This window comes from Pituophis catenifer, unplaced genomic scaffold (assembly GCF_029215685.1).
Source record: "Pituophis catenifer annectens isolate HBS135680 unplaced genomic scaffold, rPitCat1.0.hap2 SCAF_3, whole genome shotgun sequence".
NCBI classification, from domain to species: Eukaryota; Metazoa; Chordata; class Lepidosauria; order Squamata; family Colubridae; genus Pituophis; species Pituophis catenifer.
The window spans coordinates 184,720,229-184,743,157 of NW_027256883.1; the positions used below are offsets into that span (position 1 = coordinate 184,720,229).

The following is a 22,929-nucleotide window of genomic DNA, read 5'->3' on the forward strand; positions in this document are numbered from 1 at the left end:
CAAATGACAGAAATAACAAAAGAGTAAGCATTGCATTATATAAAGCTTTCCGAACCAACTTAGAAATAGAGGAAAATTCTTTCTAAAACCACTTGTAGCCTGTTACACTGAATATATCTAATATTCTCACTTTTAGGTACTTCTGGTTTCAAAAATAAGTTTTTTCTATTTTTCTATTTTACTCCTTAAAGTGTTTCTGTAGCTGTTGTGGTGGGGATGCTGGCTTTGTATTGTGTAGCTCCAGCTGAGATCCTGGCACAAACCTGAAGGAATCTCTGCTATCCCCTTGGTGCCAGATCTAGATATTTGACCTATCTAGAAATACTGCAGAAATACTGCACTGGCCATACAGAAATACTGCACTGGCCAGCATCAAAAAATGTGGCATTTCTTGTACACAGTCTAGCTTCACCATACCTTTTTTCTGGAAAAGCACTCACCTAAATCATATGTGACATTGAATCCATCTTGAGCTATGTCTGCAACAAGGCCCAACAACTGTCTCCATGGCAGCCTGGCAAAACAGAAGTAAAGGCTTGACTTGACCGTCTTCAACTCATCAGGAATATAAAATCATACTGAAAATGTTACCAAATAATTTTAGCCAGAATTTTTCAATTTCATTTTATGTAGAATCCAAGTTTATTTGTTGTGGTTTCTGCTGTTCAGAAGATGATATACACAACTAACTGTTGACGGATATCAAAACATAAACACAGAACAGCAATTACAATGGAGTACACAATTTTTGACCAAGTTCATGTTTGATCCTTTATGCTTAGGCCTACAATTGATAGGTAGTAACAATTGATACTAATATTGGAAGAGGAAGAAGAGGCGAAGGTAAAGAACAACAAAGAACAGAAGGAGAAGCTAATTGGAGGCCAGAAGTAGCCAGGACAAGAATTAAAATTGAGTTGATTAAATTTAAATTTGTTCAATATAGTTAATAAAATTATTCCTTGAACACATTGTCCAAATGTTGCATTTTCAAGGGAAATGAACAGAAAGAAGAAAAGTGAAAGCGGCATGAGTGTAAAGTCAAAGTAGAATTGAAACAGTGTGGTAATATGAAGTGAAGGAAATTAGGAGAAGACATCTGACAGAAAATCACAACTTCTAGGACCTCTGCCAAGAGCTACACTTCCAAAAATAGGTCCAAATGTAAAAAAAAAATAGATTAAATGTGATTAGGCTATTGAAAGAGAGTTAATATATGCCCTCCCTACAAATTTAATAAAGATCTATCACATTAAATGAAATTTCCTAGCAACTTTTAGAGGAGATCTGAAAGCTACATCATAGGATCTGAAGCCCACACAAACTCTTGGAGACTCCCATTGTGTACCCCTTTGGTATTTGAAAACTGGTCCCTGATATGAAAGATTTTGGTTATTAGATTACAGGCTTTTCAGAGATATGATCTCATTTCTTTGGGCACTTTAGCACAGCAAACATGTCTGTCCCATTCACATTTTATTTTTGCATAGTATTATTTCTTGATAGGTAAAGGTAAAGGTTCCCCTCACACATATGTGCTGGTCGTTCCCACCAGCGCTGCCCAAAGAGGTCTCCATGATCATGTGGCCGACATGACTAAATGGCAAAGGAGCACAGAACAAAGGTGGTCCCTATTTTTCTACTTGCATTTTTTACGGGCTTTCAAACTGCCAGGTTGGCAGAAGTAACAGGAACTCACCCCATTACACACTAGGGATTTGAACCGCTGAACTGCCGATCTTTCAATCAACAAGCTCAGCGTCTTAGCCACTGAGCCACTGTGTCCCTGATTAGCTCTTGATAGATACACATTAAAAATTGTATATGAGACATGGATCTGACTGCTTCCATTTATAAGAGGAAATAATCCTTGCACACGGCATATTGTTATTAACATATACTTCATCTTCCAGTTGGTACTGAACAATGGAGTGCATCCACATGACAAATGTTCTTTACCTCCCATAAGACTGATGTGCTTCATAGAGTCCTTTGATCATTCCTGGAACACCCACCAAGAGACCCGGCTGGATAAAAAAAAAAAGGAAGAATGTAAGGAAAGAGTCAGGAACTTTAAAAACATTGTTTTAAATGGAATCTAACTTTTAAATCCACTTTTTAAAAAACCCTGTTTATTCTTTTAATTTACTTAATTTGTAAAGCCATCCATTGAACAATAATTCAGAATGATTTTACAGTCAGATGAAATGAGTAAATAAAATTAAACTTTGAAACATTCAAATAAGAAGCAAGAAGATAAGGTACAGAGAAGATGCAAATTCTTTAAATAGGAGTGAAGCCCATGAAAAGGATGAATGCTGTTAAAAATACCAGCAAAGTCAAAAGAGTTTCTATCAGAGTAGGAAGATAAAGCTTTATTTACAGCACTTTTACTAATTCAGTGACAGGGAAAAAAAGGAAATGACAAGAGATGAATGGAGACCTTTACCAAGCAACTCCTATTCATCACTTAAATAATAAAAGTAATGACCCACCTTTGTTTCCCAAAACTTGCTAAGTCCCTCTTCTTGGATGTTGAAGGGGGCGGTTTCTCGGAAATCAACAACCTGGCTTTCATTCTTCTTGATATCATGAACCAGCATTACCCCTCCACTGCAACAGTGGAATCACAAATCAGTAAAACTTACACTAAGAATACTTTGTCACCTCCAGAATGACTTTTTCTCAGCTGGGCTCCAGTACAAAGAATCTACCCTTTGTAGTTCAAGTAGCAACCCAAGACTGGTGGTACCCTCCTGTACATCCTTTTCTTGGAGCTAATGACAGCTCCACTCATTTTTCTACTGGCTGCCTTATCAATGTCATTCTGAAGGAGTTCTCAAAATAATGCATTGTGAAACAGCTGCAGTGGCTGCAGACATGCACCACAGGCACCTTGTAATGTGCTGAACTGAGAATCCTTCCAATGATGATACATGGGAGACAGATGCATTCGGAACACAATGAAAAGACAGCTGGGATAGTGGCTGGGGAGAGCAGTGAATGGCGCTTGGCCTTGGCCCCAGTTTGACATCTGTCTTGGTTTGATGCTCAAAGCAGCTGTTTCATTTTACCAAATTAGGACTGGCAGTGCTTAAACATTCAAGAAAGAATATTAGAGTAGGCAATTCTGGGATAGATGTATAATAGGACAATCTGTTGTAAACTAGCTTTCTATTTCTTCTATATCCGAGCTATGCAAGTTTAATCTGAATAGATTAAATTGAAAGCACTTACCTCTACTGCAGAATGGATTTTAAAATGTACAGGAGTCCAGTACATTTAATAAGAAAGAATAATAGAATACTTAAAGATAACAAATGCAATGTGAAAATAACTTTTTTGAACACTGTGTTGATGTGTTTGCTTTAAGAGATTCCTGCTCTTCAGGTTATTATTATACAGGTGAGTTGTAGAAATAGGGCTAATATATGCTTCTCTTCTTAAACCATGGCTAGTATTCACTCTAAATTATTAGTCCAGTCTGTAAGAAAAGGAAGTTTAAATTGGCCTTATCTTGGTGGATTATTTTTATTTCTCTATTCTCTAATTAAGTGCGGTGGATACCAAACTGGATTTTCCAGTTTAAACAAAAGTTCTCTCAAATCCCAGCTGATGGGTTATTATCAGGTTACATAATTCATGTAATTATATGCCTTAGAGCTTCCTGGTTTGCAGCCATTGAGACCTTGAAATCTCTCTTGTATAATACCTAAAACAAACAGCCTGATAATTGATGGGAAGCAACAGCTATAGGCAATATGTGTTGCAGACAAAAACAGAGATTCAAACACACCATTGTGGCCACTATCTTAACTTTACCATACCTTGTGGACATCCCTGACACGATGGCAACAGTCACAAGAGCAGTTAGGAATACAAAGGCATCCTGGGCTATACTAAAACATTGGAGCAATGACCATTCAAAATTTGAGGGGCTGTCTCAATTCTGGTTGGCTTCATCTGGTTGGCTTTATCTCTAGCCAGAAGATGGCTTCATAGAAAAAAATTATAACCACCAATCTACCCAAATTAGACTCTACTCATTAGATCAGGGGTCTCCAGCAAAGCTGGCTGAGGAATTCTAGGAGTTGAAGTCCACAAGCCTTAAAGTTGCCAAGGTTGGAGATCCCTGCATTAGATGACTTCTCTAGATAAACCTCTATATTGTTTAATTTGGAAAAAAAAATCCAGCAGAGAACATTTTGGAGATATAAGATTTCTCCACAATGTCTTGTAGCAAAATCTATTCTATACTCAAGATTTCAGAGCTTTTCAATCTAAAGGCTTCTCTTTGAGCAACAGACATTAAAATATAAGACTGCCATTCAGAAAGTATGTATTTCACAAGATTTTCACTATTGCAGAACAATATATTTCATGTGGGAATAAACAGGAATTGTACTCGCATCAGTTGTCAGAACAGCATAGTCTTTCATTGGTCACAGAAATTCACTCCCAAATGAAAATGAAACCTGGGGGGGGTTGTTTATATGAATGTTTATCTTGGTAAAATGACAGCAAATCAATAAAAGAGATCCTGCTGGGCACCTACCCGCCAATGCCAGCTGTGTGAGGGTTGATAATTCCTGAGCATAAGGCTGAGGCAATGGCTGCATCCACTGAGGATCCTTGCTTGTTCAGTACGTCAATCCCTAGGGCAGTGCAGCGAGCAGCATCAGTGACTACAGCACCCTGGTGGAATATCTGTCAGAAACCACATGGTGAGACAATAGCTACAAATGCAACTGACTGAATCATTAGAAAGACCCCCACAATCCTCAGCCAATCCTCCAGTCAATCATCAGGATGGCTCCATGATAGTACATTTAGGACATACATGTCAATTGTGGGTTATAGAAAGGTAATGACAGTTTACATAGCAATTATATAGTTTCAAGTAGTGCAATAGTCAGTTAATGTCTCTAACTTACTGATTAAGTTAAATTACTGCCATGAAATCCTTGACAACTCTTAGCAATCACATGGATGAGTTCTGTCCTATGCGAGAGCCCTGTTTTAATTCTAGCATATTTGGGGCTATAGTGAGTATCTAGATGACCATTACATGTCAGCAAAGAAATAGAGAAAAATCTAATGCTTTGCAGATACTCTACCTAGTGGTGAAATCCATTTTTTTTTGCTACCAGTTCTGTGGGCGTGGCTTGGTGAGCATGGCAGGGAAAGAATACTGCAAAATATCCATTCCCACCCCACTCCAGGGGAAGGATACTGCAAAATTTTCATTCCCTCTGCACTCCTGGGGGAAGGATATTGCAAAATCTCCATTCCCACCCCACTCTGGGGCCAGCCAGAGGTGGTATTTTTCAGTTCTCCGAACTGCTCAAAATTTCCGCTATCAGTTCTCCAGAACCTGTCAGAACCTGCTGGATTTCACCCCAGACTTAGAAGTGGTCCAAAATTTTGCAACCCAGATACTAGCCCAAATTTATATATTGGTGTTAAGATCTTTTATAAAAATATCTTCACACTTATTGGCATCTTATTTTTCTGTTATAATATCTATGGAGGGATTTCTTATAAAAAGACCTCATTCTGGATCTCAGAACATTTACCAGTATAACTTTCATTAATCATGGAATTAATCTCAGAGGAAGTGGGGTTTTATGTTAATGTCTCAGGCACTGGCCAAATACAGATCTGTTTAATTTAGCAAAGACACATGTCTTCAGGTCATGAAACAGAAAAAAAATGTATTTAATGCCATAAAATGTCAGGAAAATTATAATGCAAGGGAAACACATACATATTTTATTAGAATTGGCCATGTTACCTGGTGTACTCTATAATAAGAAAGTAGCACAAGGAAAGTGAGACTCCCATATGCAAGAGATCTCCTTGATTTAAAAGTCCATTATGATACACCTTGTTAAAGATTAATTCACACCATGGAACACTACTAGCAAAAATAGTAACTTGTGAAATACTTATACGCATTTTATTGATGCATCCATTTATCCCCTACTTTTCATTATTAAAAATCCCAAAATAAGATACAAAGTAATAAAAAAAAACCTGCAGGAAAAGCAGAGGAGAGAGAGAGAAAAACATAGAATTCAGCATAAATTCAGCCTACATTTGGATGACCATGTAGCTTTGCTAATGCCAAAGCTTACTGATATATAGATCATTCCTGACTATGACAAGGAAGAGAAGGGAATTCTATTAACAGGATTCAAGGACATCTTTCCTTGAATTAATAAATAAGAATCTTAGTAACTTCAGCGGCCTCAAATCAGCAGCTTCACTACATGATCTCAGTAAAGCAATTCCTAATTTAGCTTTCACTGAACTATTGCTTGCAGAGTTATAGTTATTTCTTCATATAATACTAGAAATCATTGTTATATATGCAAGATATGTTCTTCCGACCTCAACGTAATCCTTCTCAAAGGAAGAAAAAAACAAACAATCCAATACCTCTTCTTACCTGGGGATCCCCAAAGTAGATTTGCATGATTAAGGCCACCGTGACTCCTGTAGCAAACGTTAGGCAGGCAGTGATGATCACAGTCAGACCATCCTGACGACAGCTGCAGTCCCCAGAGAAGGGGTCCTTGCTGGTCTCCCGAAGTGGTGAGACATCCTGGCTTCCCATTTCCGATGAAGAAGAAGGCAGGCGCTGGAGGCGAGCTGATTTAAGGAATGAATCTGGGTCTTCAATCACAAAAGAAAACCGTATGTGAAAAAAAGTGCCAAGCAGGAATGGGTTTGTGTTCATTTAAAGCATATCCAATGAGACACTTACATTGCTGCTGCTAATAAGTCCCAATAAAACCACTGGTTTTTCTGCTTACTTGAGTTTTCAAGAGTCTTTCTGGCTCAGGTATTACAGAGTCAAATTACATATAATTCTCACTAATTCTCGGCAATCTTAAAATAGTGTTGAACAATACACAGAGAAGGGGACTAATTTGCACTTTGGAGTTTACTACTTGGGCTATACATTTTTTACTCATTGAAGTTATTGTCATTTCTGCTGTTATGTACTTATATTACAAATATGTCCCCACAGCAAATAGCAACCCCTGGTCCATCTAATCCAGAAGTATGTCAACTGCTCTACTGTAGTAGTTTCCCAACAGATGGCCTTCAAAGACATTCACACTGCCATCAAGGCTAATAACCATTGATCCCCATGAATGGGTTAACAATTGCTTTTGTAACAAATCCAATCACTGATCTAGCTATCTCAGTTTTCCCATATTCCTGAGTTTTATTATTCAGTTCCTTAGTTCCAAAGAGCATAGGAAAGAAGATGCTAATTCACAGAAGTCACCATCCTGTTCTTCTAATTCAGGCAACCCAAATTTGGTGCCCTCAAATGCACTGATCACTATAGTAAAAGTGCCTGAGGTGATGACAGTTAAAATCCAATACCTCTGGAGTGCATCAGATTGGGGAGGATTATATCATTTTAGAGCAGGGATGTCAAACTCATGTCATCACGTCGTCATCACACGAAGTATCGTGACTTTTTCTTTCCCTTCGCTAAACCAGGGGTGGGTGTGGCCAGCGCATGACGCATACAGCCCACAGGGCGCGAGTTTGACATCCCTGATCTAGAAATACCATGGATCTAGAAATCCATGGTAGTTGACAACCCAAGCCAAGGATAAGTAGCTAGTGCCACTCCAGGCGTTACTGAATTAGAAGTCCAGCACCCCTAAGAAGCATGGCCAATAATGTGAACAGGAATGTCAGAACTTGCCTCCCATTCATTGGACCTTTTTCCAGCCTCTGCTGAGTTGTAGAATTATCCACCTACTCTTGAGTAAGCAAGCAAACCATACCTGGATGACATTCGCTGCCTCCACTGAGGATCCCTCTTCTCCTCCCTCTGCTCCTTGTCAGTGGCAGTCATCTGACTTCCTTCCAAGATAAATGCTAACTAATTTTACACCAAATGCGACTGCCCTCAGATGGTACTGGGATAAGAGTAGAAATACAAATGCAATGGATAACTTTAGTCTGTCACATTCATAGGATGGGAAGGAGATAAAGGCAACATGATGGGGACCCAGCAGGAAAAAAAAAGGTGCTGCCAAAAGATGCTATTGTGTCATGATCAGGGGTGGGTTCTACTTACCTTTACTAACGGTTTGCAGAGGGGCCACGCCCGCACTCTTCTGCACATGCGCAGAAGCTTTTGCGCATGCGGAGAAGCATTTTGATGACGTCGGGGGTCGGTGGGCAGAGCCTCCCGCCAGTTTTACTACCGGTTTTATAGAACCGGTGCGAACCGGGGGCAACCCATCACTGGTCATGATGGTTCAAGGTGCAGACACAATCACAGTCTAAATCTTTTTTGAGGGAAGGAAGAACGAACTGCAGTTCAATATAACCTTAAGATACTCTTTAAAGATTTCAAGAGCCTGAAACAACTAACAATTGTTGTAATCCGGATTTAAGTTCTTTCCTTAAGAGCTATATGGATCATATGGGACAGCAAAAGATTTGTGAATGACTGCTCCTGAAAATAATCAGCTCACAGACTTTTTACTGTATTTGTCAGGGTGTAGAACCAGATATAGAAAATGATTCCATCCGCATTTTAAAGGAATGTATCTGAAAGTTTGTGAGAATCTTAGGGTTTCCAGAGAGACGATCTCAACAATTAACAATAGTATGCTAATCCCCTTAGAAACAACCTAATGAAAAATTGGTAGGTATCAACAGGTGCTAGAGAATGGAATACTGACAGGAATACTGAAATGGGAAAGATGGAATGCAAATACAGTGAATTTTCCTCACCATATTTCAAGCGGTCTCCTGCATACATTGTGCATAGAAGAACCCTTTGAAAAGTTAAGCTTGCCTCTTCACAGCACATTTGTCCTCAACATAGATTATTCAGTGCAAAACTGCTTTTGCAATCCTTAAAGCTATTGTCACTGATTTGGAGATGAGATTTAGTGCCTGATGTTATCCAGGAAGATACAGAGCAATTAAATCAGAAATGATGATCAGTACTCATGCAGAGGAATTCATGCAGTGGTCCATACCACTCCTGGGAAATTTGAATTCTACGGCATGGTATGCATTCTGAGTCCCATGAGTTCTGGAAAATTATATTATAACAAGAAATCTTAAAATACATTAAATGGGTGGACAATAATCATATAGATGCTATTATATATAGATTATATAAAATTAAGATTTGGGGCCTGGGAAAAATTATATTCTCTAATGGTCATGCTCATTTTTTGGAGTTATTGTAAGTCACTGGCACTTACTCAAAGTCCAAGTGAAATCCTTGCTTCCAAAAAAATGCATTTATCTATGCCTAAAAAGGTGCATTTTTCTTTGCTTTAAATCATAGATCCTTTAACATCAGCTAGGAATGTTAAATGATTAAGCATCACTATACATAATTTATGAAATTATTAAATCAATGGTAGTTTTTATTTGTTTTGTAAATTAGAAGAGTGTTCTGGACACCTGTATAGGACATCAACTGGATAAATCTATATTGGATAACAACTCCTCTGACCTCCAGACATCATAGCCATTGGAGGCACTGGCTTAAGTTGATTTGTTCATCTTGCTCAACCATGTTAAACCTATTTTAAAATTTTTATGAATTTTTCTTGTCTAAAAGGCAGGAAATTATGCCACCAATTTTCAAAAATTGTGGTAAAAATTGTCTTGGATGTTAATAATGATAATTATATAACATAATAAATACAATATAATAACCATCTGTAAAAATTATGTGCTAGTAATGAAAAATTGGTGAGAATATATACTTGAAAAAGTAGTTGAAAATAAGCAGATTAAAATACTGTGGGATTTCGGAATATAAAGTCTTGGCACATAACACATCAAATTTAACTCTGGTTAAAAAGAACATATGCATAATTGATGAGACAATACCAGAGGATAAAAAAATAGAAGGCAACGAATTGGAGAAGATCACAAGTATCAAGATCTAAAAATAGAAACTGAAAAATTATGGCATAAACTGATCATGGTGGTCCCAGGAATAATGGTCATACTGGGTGCCATAACAAAAACTTTGAAGGCATTTAGCAAATCTACCTATTGAGAAAATGTCCATCTGTCAACTACAAAAGGCCACACTGTTTGGATCCTCACATAGACTATGCTGATACATTATGACATCCTAAGTTCTTTCAGGAAAGAACTTGGTGCGAATGAAGGCCAACATCAGCTAAAGAACTGAGAACTGTGATTCCACATTTAATAATAAATCATTTCCTACACATGGCCATGGGACCTCTGCTAGCCCAATTTGACCCACAGTTAGCATCAGCACAGCTCCTATGCACCACCACCCCACTCACCTGATACATTTCTCATTCACAAGAAACTATCTCTACGAATCCAACTTTGCATCCTTCCACTCTGCTGCTTGCATACCCATCACTGACTTTGTGATGTCAAACTGTACAAAGTTGCATTTCCTCTTTCCGGGAGCACATTTCTTCACATTTTGTCACAAAGGTCCAATTGGTCCTTGTGCCCTGCAGAATATTCTGCTTCTGAAAGAGGATATTATGAGAACCCTTATCACAGCTATCCATATCCCAGTAAGATCTATGTTTTATTTCTGCAATGTTCAGGCCTTTGAGATTTCTAAAAAAAAATTCAATCATTTTAGAACACGAAAAGCTTATTTCTTTGAGATCATTCTTCTCTGTTTTATCCCTTTTCCCAACAGAAGTTAAAAGGGCTATTGCAGTGGTGAAATCCTCCACTGGATTTCACCAGTTTGCTGCCCGCACATCAGTGGTGAAATCTAAAATTTGTTACTACCGGTTCTGTGGCCGTGGCTTGGTGGTGGTGGGGGGTAATGTGACTGGGTGGGCATGGCCAATTTTTTTATTTACTTTTAAAACCATTTTTTACATGTAAAACCATGTTTTAAAAAATGCTTTCAAAAGGCTCTGACAATCCCGCTGAGTTGCCTGATCAGCAGAGGGTTTTTTAAACCCAGAGTTTGGATCGTCAGAGCCATTTAAAAGAAAAAAAACTTTTTATTTTGATCGGCAGGCAACTCAGCTGGGATCGTCAGAGGCATTTAAAAGAAAAAAGCCTCTGATGATCGCGCGGCTCAGCTGGGCATGGGGGGTGGGGGCAGGGATTTTTGCTGCCGGTTCTCCGAACTGCCTGCCGCCATCGCTACCTACTCACCCAAGCCGGTCCGAACCGGGAGCATTTCACCCCTGCAGCACATGCGTGGTACATGCCAAATGTGCACTGTACGCACGCATGCGCATGCATGCCAAAAGCACGCTGCGCATGTGCACGTGCACAGTGCATGCCAAACACGCACTTCGTGTGGAAAAAGGAGGCTTAACAAGGTAAGTAGAAGAGCAGGATTTCCTGCTTTCTAGCAAATATAAATCACACGGCACAGCTGATCATCAGAAATAGCTGATCGCCTGAACCAGTGTGAACCAGTAACATTTCACCACTAGGCTATTAGGCCTTTGGTAATTGTGCAATCAACCTTTCAACTACAGGTGCTAAGATAGAAATTTGTGCATGGGAGTGGGGGGTGGGGGTAGGAGGGGATTGGGGCTGCTTTTCAATTGCTGAAAACTTTTCCTACTACCATTATAGGCTGTGGTCATCAATTACGGAGAGTTGATGAAAATGTACCTAAACTCTAGGAATTAAACTGACCTGTGGTACAACTGAACCCTTAAAGAGTTACAGGTAGTCCTCGACTTATGACCACAATTGTTCCCAACATCTCTGTTGCTAAGCGAGACATTTGCTAAGTCAATTTTGGCCCATTTCACAACCTTCCTTGCCACAGTTCTTGTGCAACACGGCAGTTGTTAAGTTAGTAACATGGTTGTTAAGTGAATCTGGCTTCCCCGTTGACTTTGCTTGTCAGAAGTTTGCAAAAGGTGATCATATGACCCTGGGAGACTGCAACCGTCATAAGTACATGCCAGTTGCCAAGTGTCTGAATTTTGATCAGGTGACCATGGGGATGCTGCAATGGTTTAAGTGTGAAAAATAGTCAAAAGTCACCTTTTTTAAGTGCCATTGTAACTTTGAATGGTCACTAAATGAATTGTTGTAACTCAAAGACTTCTTGTACTTATCCTGAGGTATAATCAAGCACAATCAATATCAAACATGTACCCAGATTTTTCTTCCTTTTAAAACAGCTCTCCCTGGCTGGAATCTTCTGTTGGGATTCCAACTCAGGCCTTGTTGGCTGGAAATACTGGAACTGAATATATTTGAAAGGTATGAGTGTAGGGAATACTGCTTTAAAGTCTTGCATACATGAGCTCATGTATGACAAAACCACATTTAAACATCCTTGCAAATAAATTCACTTAAAAAAACAGATTTACTCTTATAAACTGTATTAGACTGTATCTGTAAACCGCTTAGAGAGGGCTGTGAAGCACTGTGAAGCGGTATATAAGTCTAAGTGCTATTGCTTCTACTGCTAAATCTGACACATCCATGTAAGTCAGAGGTGGGTTTCAGCAGGTTCTGGTCAGTTCTGGAGAACCGGTAGCAGAAATTTTGAGTAGTTCAGAGAACCGGTAGTAAAAATTCTGACTGCCCCCCCACCATCTATTCTCTGCCTCCCAAGTCCCAGCTGATCGGGAGGAAATGGGGATTTTGCAGGAACCTTTCCTTGGAGTGGGGTGGGAATGGAGATTTTACAGTAGCCTGACCATGCCATGCCCACCAAGCCATGCCACTCCCACCAAGCCACACCCACAGAACTGGTAGAAAAAAAATGTGAAACCACCACTGATGTAAGTGATCTCAATGTTTTATAGATTACATTGTTATTAAGCCACAGGAGGTAGGTAGGAAAAAAATGAAACAAATGTTGCATTTAAATATATTTTAATGTAACAATCTTTTAAAATTGAAAAAGAACAAAATACAACTGATTTCCTGAGTGTACATGCTTGACCTATAGGGGATACCTTAGTCAGGGGTGTCAAACTGGTGGCCCACGGGGCAGATGTGTCACACGCAGGCCACGCCTACCCCAGCTCCGCAAAAAGTCGTGATAGGTCATGTGACATCAATGTGACAAGTTTGACACCTGTGCCTTAGATCCTATCATACTAGCAAAATCAGAACACAATCCATCCAGAGTTAAGCCTATTAACATACCAATGTCTTTAACTATTTGTACATCATTTTCTCCATTTAAAATAAAGGGGAGAGGCGGGGAGCTGCTGAATTCTGTTTGGATCTTGGCCCAAGGTTTTATTTTTAGAAATCATATTGTAGAGGTAAAATACGGTCATTTCGCACTGTAGGTAGTAAACTGTAGGTGTACAAACAAAAATATTCCAATTTTTATTGAAACGTGCAGTGCGAGTATTACAGAAACAAGCAAAACTCAATTCAAATACTGCATGGACAAATTTAAAGAAAACTGATGGTTTGATCTGTAAATAATCTATTTCCTATATGATGACTCTATTTTCGAAATAATTACAGTGAAGTATAAAGGAACTTAAGTAGTTACACATACAAATTAAATGCTAAATTTATGCAGTATTTTCTACACTATTTAAGGGATGGGCCTAAGACAATTCTGAATCCCTTCCAACCAATAGTGGGAAAATTATTCTCTAATGTCAAAATACAACTTTACCAATGTATTGTCTTCTTCATGATATCTAATATTGGAACTGTATCCTTAATGTTCCCATGACCTACTCCTCATCCTAAATATGAAGACCACTCCCAAATCACCCTTCCCCATTGGAATCAATAACATTCCTATCCAAAGATGTGGGAATCTGCTTCTCCTTTTTGTAACCTTAATCCTTTACACACTAGGCTAGGTAAAAAAAGGATCTATCACATCTAGTCAGTTCAATGCAATAAATTATGCATTTTTGCATAATTATGAGCTTTTGGATTGCTGAGAAAATGGGACAGCCCTTTCTTTTTTGGCAAGTAGCCTATACTTAGTTTTTAGACCCTGATCATTATGGCATGACTGACACTTAGCCAAAATATACAGTTTTTCCCCGAAAATAAGACCCCGTGTTATATTTTTTTGAACCCCAAAATAAGCGCTTGGCCTTATTTTTGGAGAGGTCTTATTATTTTGGGGCACATGGAGCAAGACAGGGCTCCTCTTGCCATCTTACCTGATTTCCAGCTCTGTCTCCCTAATCCTAGCCAGAGAAATGGCGGGGACTGGCTGCACATGCGTTTAAATATTTTCAGGGAGGGCTTATTTTCAGGGGAGGGCTTATCTTAGTGCATGCGCTCAAAAGCCCGATTGGGCTTATTATCAGGGGATGCTATATTTTAAATATAGCTTATTTATTTAAACTATATTAAATGAAAATATGCAAATATAAGCTAAAACTCAGTCTAAAGGTTTCCAAACATCCTTAGTAAAAAGGATTTTTCCTTGCATTCGGTAAATATGGTTTACATCAGGGGTGAAATTCAGCAGGTTCTGGAGAACTGTTAGTGGAAAATTTGAGTAGTTCAGAGAACCGGCAAATACCACCTCTGGCTGGCCCCAGAGTGGGGTGGGAATGGAGATTTTACAATATCTTTTCTCCAGGAGGGGAGGGATTGAAGATTTTGCAGTATCCTTCCCCTGGAGTGGGCTGGGAATGGAGATTTTGCAGTATCCTTCCCCTGCCACTCCCACTAAGCAACGCCCACAGAACTGGTAGAGAAAAATTTTGAATTTTACCCTGGTTTACATGTAAACAAAAACAGCAATTATTTGTAGAAGATACCAGCAAAGCCTTTTCTTCATCATGTCAGTTCCCTTAAGAAGAGGAAACAAATAATGTAAAAAGAACTGGGAAGTGGGAAGGTTTTGAAGAAAGAAAGGCTGAACGAGGAAGAAGTCATTTTGATCTGTGCATAATCATTGAGTGAAACAAGTCATGATCATTTTGCATGCCAGATACTTGTAAACGCAAATCCAGGAGAAAAATTCTTTCAGAAGCATCCTAAAACATAAGAGATTTTGTAATAAAGGTGAAAATGATGTTTTTTCCCCTTCATTTCACATTACTATACAGGTGGTCCTCGACTTACAACGGTTCATTTAGTGACCATTCACAGTTACAATGGCACTGAAAAAAAGTGGCTTATGACTGTTTTTCACACTTACGACCATTGCAGCATCCCCATGGTCATGTGATCAAAATTCAGATGCCTGGCAAGTGGTTCATATTTTTGACAGCTGCTGTGTCCCGGGGTCACATGATCACCTTTTTTCAACCTTCTGACAAGCAAAGGCAATGGGGAAGCCAGATTCACTTAACAACTATGTTACTAACTTAACAAATGCAATGATTCACTTAACAACTGCGGCAAGAAAAGTTATAAAATGGGGCAAACTCACTTAACAAATGTTTCACTTAGCAAAATAAAGTTTGGGCTCAATTGTGGTCATAACTTCTGGACTACCTGTATATTATTGATAACATGTTTGCAAAGATTGTGAAGTGGCAACAAGTAATATGCCAACTTCTGCTATGTTCTAAGTTACATGGTAATGCTATTTGATATTTCTAACCAATTTCGTTGTATACATGATGTACAATGACAATAAAGGCTATACTAAAATGTATAACCATATTCCAGGGTATCAAAACCATTCCCTGGCATTTGGTAAAGACTACCAAATCTAGATGTTAGTTTTTCCAGAGAAATCTTTCATTTGAAGAACAAATACTTGCATGCTTTTAATACATTTAGTTTTCTTCGAAGTGGCCTATGGATGGCAAAGCTTTTCCTGAGAAATATGGAATGGTGAAGAAAATTATTCTCAAAGGGACATTTTATTCAATCCAGGAAATCTGTTTTAATTGTGCACAAAAATTCATCCAGAAAGTTTAACATTCAGAATAGCCATTCCCAAATGAATGCAACCTTATAGAAAAGAGATGGTGGGTTAGAAAAGGAGCTTCAGTTAAAATACAGGCAGAAAAAAAAATCACTGTTGACATATGTAGGAAAGTGCTGAACAATTGTAAACTCACCTGCTAGCAGGAGCAATTTAGACATTCTATTCAAGTTTATCTCAAACTTCATTTCTGACTTTACATATATTCATATCAGAAACTGGATAGAAATCATGCATTTTTTTCTAATAATACATATGAAATTTATCCTATTATATTAAAAGAAGGGAGGAAACCAACAATAATCATTGCACAGCATCAACTGTAGTTCTAATACATATCTATGTAATAGACCTACAGATAACTAATCCTTATTTTGCAGTTGCAGTTACCTATGAAGTTAAATTTGGATTGGAGGAACTGAATATGTACAGCCTTGATGATGGAAGGAAAAGTGGGGATATGTTTGAAGCCTTTAAATGTATTAAGAATGTGAATAAGATTCTAGAATGCAGTATTTTCAATACTAAGCAAAAATCAAGAACATGGGGGTACATCCTCAAACTGACAAGAGGAAAGTTCAAAAGTCATGTTAAATATTACTTCACAGAAATAATAATGGAAGCTTGGAACCAACTTCCAGTGGAGGTAGTGGGTCAATCATCGGTTACTGAGTTTAAACATGCTTGGGATAAACACGTCCATTATCTGCCAAAAAAATTAAAAAGTAAAAAAATAAAACAAATAAAAAATACCTCAAAGGGCAGAGTTGATGGACCAGTAAGGTTTTCCCCCACCCTGAAATCAGTTTTCTATGTTTCTAAAATCTAGAACCCTTTGTTAAAATAGTAGTACTGTGTATTGGATTAATGAAATTAATTAGTGAAATGATTAGATCTTTGGGATGCTAAAAAATAATATGTGGGAAGTGTGATCTATTGGCCACAGAATGGAAAGATAGTAGGGAAAAAAATCCCTGTAGTAGAAAAATAAAACATGGATTGTTTTTACATATACAGTGAAAACTGAAATATGAAAAACTTGGAAGTCTTGAAATGTACTTACTTTCTAAACAATAAGTGCTACTATAATGAATAATCCAGGTTTTTAAAAATATGAAGAATTTAAAAGCACATCATTTTATTAAAATTTGGTATTTCTATGGCAGTAGTTCAAGGTTATTGATTGGCATTAGTATTGTCTGCAGCAATTATACTTCCATACAAATTAATACTCTGAAGTTTGGGAGAATGTAAATATTAAAATGGAGAGGGGGACTACCATGTTTCCCCAAAAATAAGACCGTGTCTTATATTTTTTTGAACCCCCAAAAAAGTGCTTGGCCTTATTTCTGGGGAGGTCTTACTATTTTGGGGTGCCTGGAGCAAGATGAGGCTCCTCTTGCCGTCTTACCTGATTTCCAGCTCTGCGTTTAAATATTTTCGGGGAGGGCTTATTTTCAGGGGGAGGCTTATTTTTGTTTATGTGCTCAAAAGCCCAATTGAGCTTATTATCAGGGGATGTCTTATTTTCGGGGAAATAGGGGTAGTAGGTGGCAAATGTTCTTCCTGTGTTTCTCCAGTATAGAGAGGATCAATCTACCTACAAAAATGTGAATCAGGGGAAATTATGAGATATGAAAGTATTAAATAAACCCACACAATATTTTATACATAGCAAATACTTGGGTTTTGTCCAACTATATTTTGCCTTATGGGGAAATTTAAACAACTCTGCATAGTGCAACATAGTATACATAATGTAAATGTGATAAAACATAAAGGTTTCCTTACATTTTATCTTAGGAAGGAGAAAACATTTGCTATTCTGTCTCAAATAGTAAAGTATTTTGGACCAGCTGTGGCAGATGGAGAAAACACACCACGAAACATGCAAATCATTTTATATACTAATAGGCAATTAAACTCCAAATGTAGAATATTTTAACCTTCAAATCAACAGAATCCTTATTATTTAAAGAGAAATAAGCAAATGCCTAATTATATCAGTGTTGAAATACATGATCTATTTGATTCTCAAACTTCAGAAGTCTGAGATGGCACTATAATCAAGATAAAAGCAAGATAATCACACATATATGCACACATATTTTATTTAAAATGACAATGGCAATGACAAATGAAAAGTAGGGAAAATTAAGGAATGATGGTAAAATAGAAAAAAATAATAATACACATCTTAGTATTATTTTCCTCCAAGGAGATCATGACAGTTTTCAGCAATTTGACCTTCGTAAGAGATTTGTTTCATAGCCCAATGGGGATTTGAACCAATCCTATTTGGATGGATTAGATTTATATTCTCACTTTCCTCCAGCAACTCAAAACTACTTGCTTAATAAATTTTCTTTGCTTTGTCTGAGGGACTGGAACCTTAGCTATTATTTGCCACAACATCCTATATATTTCAAAGCAAGACAGAAGGAAGTATTGGTGACTCAGCCTTCTTCTTTCCTAGCCTCTATAATAAAGTGAGAGATCAAGACTTTGCACAGTGTATGATCTATGAATTCCAGAAATTGTCCTTGGACCACAAATCTTGTCCTGTGGGAAATTATGAGGTTTCATTGTCCACTTCATAGAAGGTTCCCACGGGGGGCGGGGGGCGGGAGGAAGCATAATTACTTTTTTTCTGCATAGATGGAAATACAGGGCAGGAAGGATGGAAGCATGGTTTTTTTTAAAAAAAAACTTTGAACAATGCAGACTGAAATGAAGTTGTATCTTTAAAAAAAAGTATTTAAAAGATATTATTCTGAAATGAATGTGTGCATGCCCCATACCCTTTGTTGATGTTGAGTTCATTTTCCTTCTTTGCTTTAAAATCTGTTAAGTCCTGGCCTCAGCTTTGTATTAACTTCAGAATACATATTCTGAACATTTTAGCGACATTTCTCAATCTTCCCTAAAATAGACCAAATAGAAAACCAGACTCTATTTTCAGAAGAAATTAGTATTTACAGAAAATGAGGCATATTTTGGTCTAGATGTGGTTTTTACTAGTTCATTTTTAACGTGAAAGAACTTTGAGAGGGAGAAAAGAGAAATACCCTTTAATGCAATTTGTACTAGAAGCATTTCATTTTGTGAACACAGAGCTTTAGACATAAATAAATAATTTTTTCCCCATTGGTTTAGACTTGTGAATTCCCTAATGTGACTGAAGAGGGTGAGTCTACTGAACTTGCAAGGATTTAAGGGGAAGATCAAATGCGAGCTCGGGGCTGGGGAAGAAGCTGGAATAAACATGCAAACTCTTCTCCCAATTGTATAAAAAACTCAGGATTGAACTATTGGGTCCTTGCTGTTTTGAGCATGACTGTTTTTCTGCACACATTTCATTACTTGGTTAGATAAGGACGTTACCTAGCCTGCTGTTCAGAGGACAGCAAGAACTCCACATTTAAAAGTCTCTCCGGAACTGGGAAACTGGAGAAAGGCAACATTTCCAATTACAGGTTGACTTCACAATCCTTCTAGCTCATAATTCATAATAATCCATTAAAATAACTAATTGAACAACTGTTCAGGATGACAAGTACTTTACACTGTACTATTTCTTTGTTTTATCCTCATAGAAGATTTGAACTTTACATACACAACGCATTTTGTCATCTTAACCTAATGTCAATCAGCTTGATTGGGTGGCTCAGAAAACTATATTTATGAGACCAGAGAACTTTAAGACAACCTTTTCCAGACTACCCCCTCTTCTTAGTAAGTATCTGTTATGCAGGATGGGGATTGTGAGAGTTGTATTCTATTCTCGCTATTCTGAAAGGCACCAGGCTAGAGATAATTGCTTTAAGAATTGCTGTGGTAGGAAAACTGACTGGAAGCTCTATTCAAACTATTGACCCTATGTGTTGTAATAAGTAATAAATCTGAGAACAAGATCTTGGCTATATCTCAGCTGCTACTGGTCCCATGCTCCTAAGTATTGAAAATATCTACTGAAGCAATAGCAAACTTTACCTGAGTAATTTTCAGCATATTACTCTTTTTTCTATCACACTTTTAGACTGATTGGAAGACCCTAGAATAGTAAATAACATTCTGAAGATCAAAATTCAGGGACACTTCACAAAGTTATTCTCAAGTATGAAGAACTGAGAGAAACAGTTTTTTAAAAAAAACCACCACCACCAAGTCCTGGGTTCTTAATTAACGGGAGACATTTTCAGGGAAGGTAAAAAAAAAGGCAAAAGAATGGGAGATGGCTGGCTGGGGATTCTGGGAGTTGCAGTCCAATGCATCTACAGGACACAGATATTAGGAAAGGCTGCATTAGCATCAGTAAGCATTCTTTGGAGAGCAAGAGACTATAGTGTGATCAGAAAGCTATCATGGGATGGAGGCAATACAATCACTTACATTATTGCCCTGACAGTAGAGCTGGTAGAAAGGTGGAAGGAAGGAAGGAAGGAAGGAAGGAAGGAAGGAAGGAAGGAAGGAAGGAAGGAAGGAAGGAAGGAAAAAGGAGAGGAATGGAAATGGGATAGAAACAAGACAATGGAAAGAGACAAGCCAGGAGCCTCCACAGCCTCGCCATGCAGCCCAGCACTCCCACAGCCTCACCCGGCACCAATGGAAGGAGAGGTTGGGGTGGGGGGGGGAAGGGAGAGAGAAAAGATGGTGCAGGGCAGGGGAGACGGAGGACTGGAGACTCCCGGCAAGGACGTTAGGAGAGAGGCAGGCAGGAGAAGCGGGAAGGGCAGAAGCAGGTAGGCGAAGGATGCGGGACGGCTGCACCGCTGGGCCGGTGCCAGGCGCTTCTGGGGGGTGGGGGGGGTGGGGGGGAGAAGGAAGGGATGACGCAGAAGCCCCGCCCGGCCGCCCAAGGAGAGATGCGGGGAAGCGGGCGAAGGGCAGGACGGGAGCCAGTCCCGGAGGAGTCGCTCCGCTTGGGATGGGGATGGAGGAGGTGAAGGGGAGGGGGAGGATGGAGCGATGGTCGTGAAGGTCCCGGCTGGCGGCTGGTCGGATGGAGAGGCCCGGCGAGCAAACGGGCTTGCTTCCGCGCTCACCGGTGTCCTGCTCTGCCAGGAAGGCATCCTCTTCTTTCCTGGAGCGCAGGCAGCTCTCGGGGGCGACGGCGCTGCCCGTCTCCTCTTCGGGCAAGCGGGGGAAGCTGGTGATGCTCATGTAATCCACGGGCGAATAGGCGCCCAGGCTGCTCTCCTGACTCGCCTCCTTCTCGGCGGCCCCTGCAGCCGGGGCCGCCGCCGCCGCCGCCGCCATCCTGCTTGCGCCTCCTTAGCCAGGCAGGCGCGCTGGTTGGCCGGTTCAGCCCAGGCTCCTGCTCCGGAAATGACTGCCGGGGGAGGCAGGCCCAGCTCGCCAAGAGGGGAGCCGAGCCGAGCGTCTGGAGAGGAAGCGGAGAGGCGGCCGCTAAAGGTCCGCGGGGCGGAGCTTGGGAGGCGGGATTCGCGGGCCGACTCGCTTGGTCCCTTTGCCCCGCGGGCTGCGCTCCCTGGGCCCGTCTCTAAGCTCCGCTGCGTCTCTTTCAAAGGAGGAAAAGTTGGGGTGGCGGAGATGGGAAATGTCACCACCGTCGTGAAGCGTCTTCTCGTTCCCGCCAGCCGACTCTCTTTGGCTGACGGGATCTGCAGCCTGCTCGGTCTGTTGGATCGGATTGGGAAAAAGGTACCTTTCCCCGCTTCATTCCAGCAGATAAAAGGATTTTAATGGCTATCACCATCTCTAAATAAAGCATAATCTCTCTTCAACCCATAGCTCGTCACTTAGATAAGGAAAACAAGATCCAAATGCTAACTTTTTGTCAGCCAAAGTTAAGCGCAACCAGATAGAATTATTTTCTTCTTTTAACACTGGTTGAAGAAGCCAATCTTACAACACTTCCCTTATTTTTAAAAACTATTCTTTAACCTATTCAGAAAAAAAGGCTTAAGAGGTAGTTTGCTGCTCATCTGTGTTTCAAAATGAAAATCCTTCAGAAGTTTAACATTTCTTTTTGAATACATAAAATTCATCTTTTTGGTCACCTCTAAGCGCCCCAAATCTTAGAGCTTTTTTGTTTATTTGAAACAAAAGAAATATTCGGATCGATTTCGTGGTTTAATATTTTATCATCTTTGGGAAATGAGTCATCCATCAGATCCGTTTGTATTACATTTAAATTCCTCTTCAAATTAATTTCACGGACATAAAGTTTTAAAAATCAAATTTACATCATCTTTTATGGAGGCAGAAAATTATCTGATGAATACAATAAAATATTGCCAGTCTGAAAAAAGAAATCCAAAAATGTGATTAAAATGTAAACTTAGTGTCTACAGCTTGGGAAGATGCTTTCATTGTAATTAAGAGAAATCCAGGTAGGCAGAAAGACTTCTTTGGGAACTGTAGGTTGCTTTGTGGAGGACAAGTTCAGCATAGGCCACATTGACCTGAAATCTAGGCCAGACATGGCTTTGGTAAGCAGCAACATCGGACCTCTCAGTTGGCTCCAAGCTGCTGACCCTTAACAGGCCACAAGAGATATAGCCTATTCTGCAATGAATACGTCTTTGCTTCCATTTGTTCTACAGAATCCATATACCGTGTTTTTCGGAGACGCACCTTTTTCCCCCCAAAAAGAGGGTGAAAATCTGGGTGCATCTTATACTCCGAATGTAGCCCCGCCCAGCTTCTCAAACGGAAGTTTCAGAGGCTGAAAAAAGCATCAGAAACAAAGCTTCAGAAAAAAGCCTCCAGAGCTTCAGAAAAAAAAGCCTCTAAACAAAGCTTCAGAGGCTTTTTTTCTGAAGATGTTTCTGAGGCTTTCAGAGGCAGAAAAAAAGTTTTTTCTGAGAGTTTCAGAAGTTTCAGAGGCAGAAAAAAAAAGCAAAAAAAAAAAAAAAAAAAAAGCAAGGCACGGAGCTCACAACCAAGGAACCTGTTGCTAAAATTCACCTCAGGGAACAGCTGATTGGGGGTATTCTGGGAGGTCATCCACCAGCCAATCAGCTTTTTTTTTTATTTTCCTCCCCAAAAACTAAGGTGCATCTTATACTCTGAAAAATACGGTACTATTT

At 39.3% G+C, this 22,929-nt stretch overlaps 1 protein-coding gene across 2 annotated transcripts in view; it reads right to left on the reverse strand.

Annotated features, from left to right (window-relative positions):
- Positions 1-21,133, reverse strand: part of GGT7 (gamma-glutamyltransferase 7) — a 31,639-nt gene extending 10,506 nt beyond the window's left edge. Inside the window, exons 1-6 of one of the 2 annotated variants that reach the window (XM_070939955.1) lie at positions 20,920-21,133; positions 6,452-6,678; positions 4,556-4,707; positions 2,496-2,613; positions 1,960-2,027; positions 441-514 (exon numbers count right to left, since the gene is read on the reverse strand). In XM_070939955.1, the coding sequence (XP_070796056.1) occupies positions 441-514; positions 1,960-2,027; positions 2,496-2,613; positions 4,556-4,707; positions 6,452-6,678; positions 20,920-21,133 (853 nt within the window). Of the gene's footprint in view, positions 1-440; positions 515-1,959; positions 2,028-2,495; positions 2,614-4,555; positions 4,708-6,451; positions 6,679-19,867; positions 19,905-20,919 lie in introns of those variants that run through there. The other variant, XM_070939956.1, reaches the window with a different exon arrangement.
- Between the last annotated feature and the right edge of the window lie 1,796 nt (positions 21,134-22,929).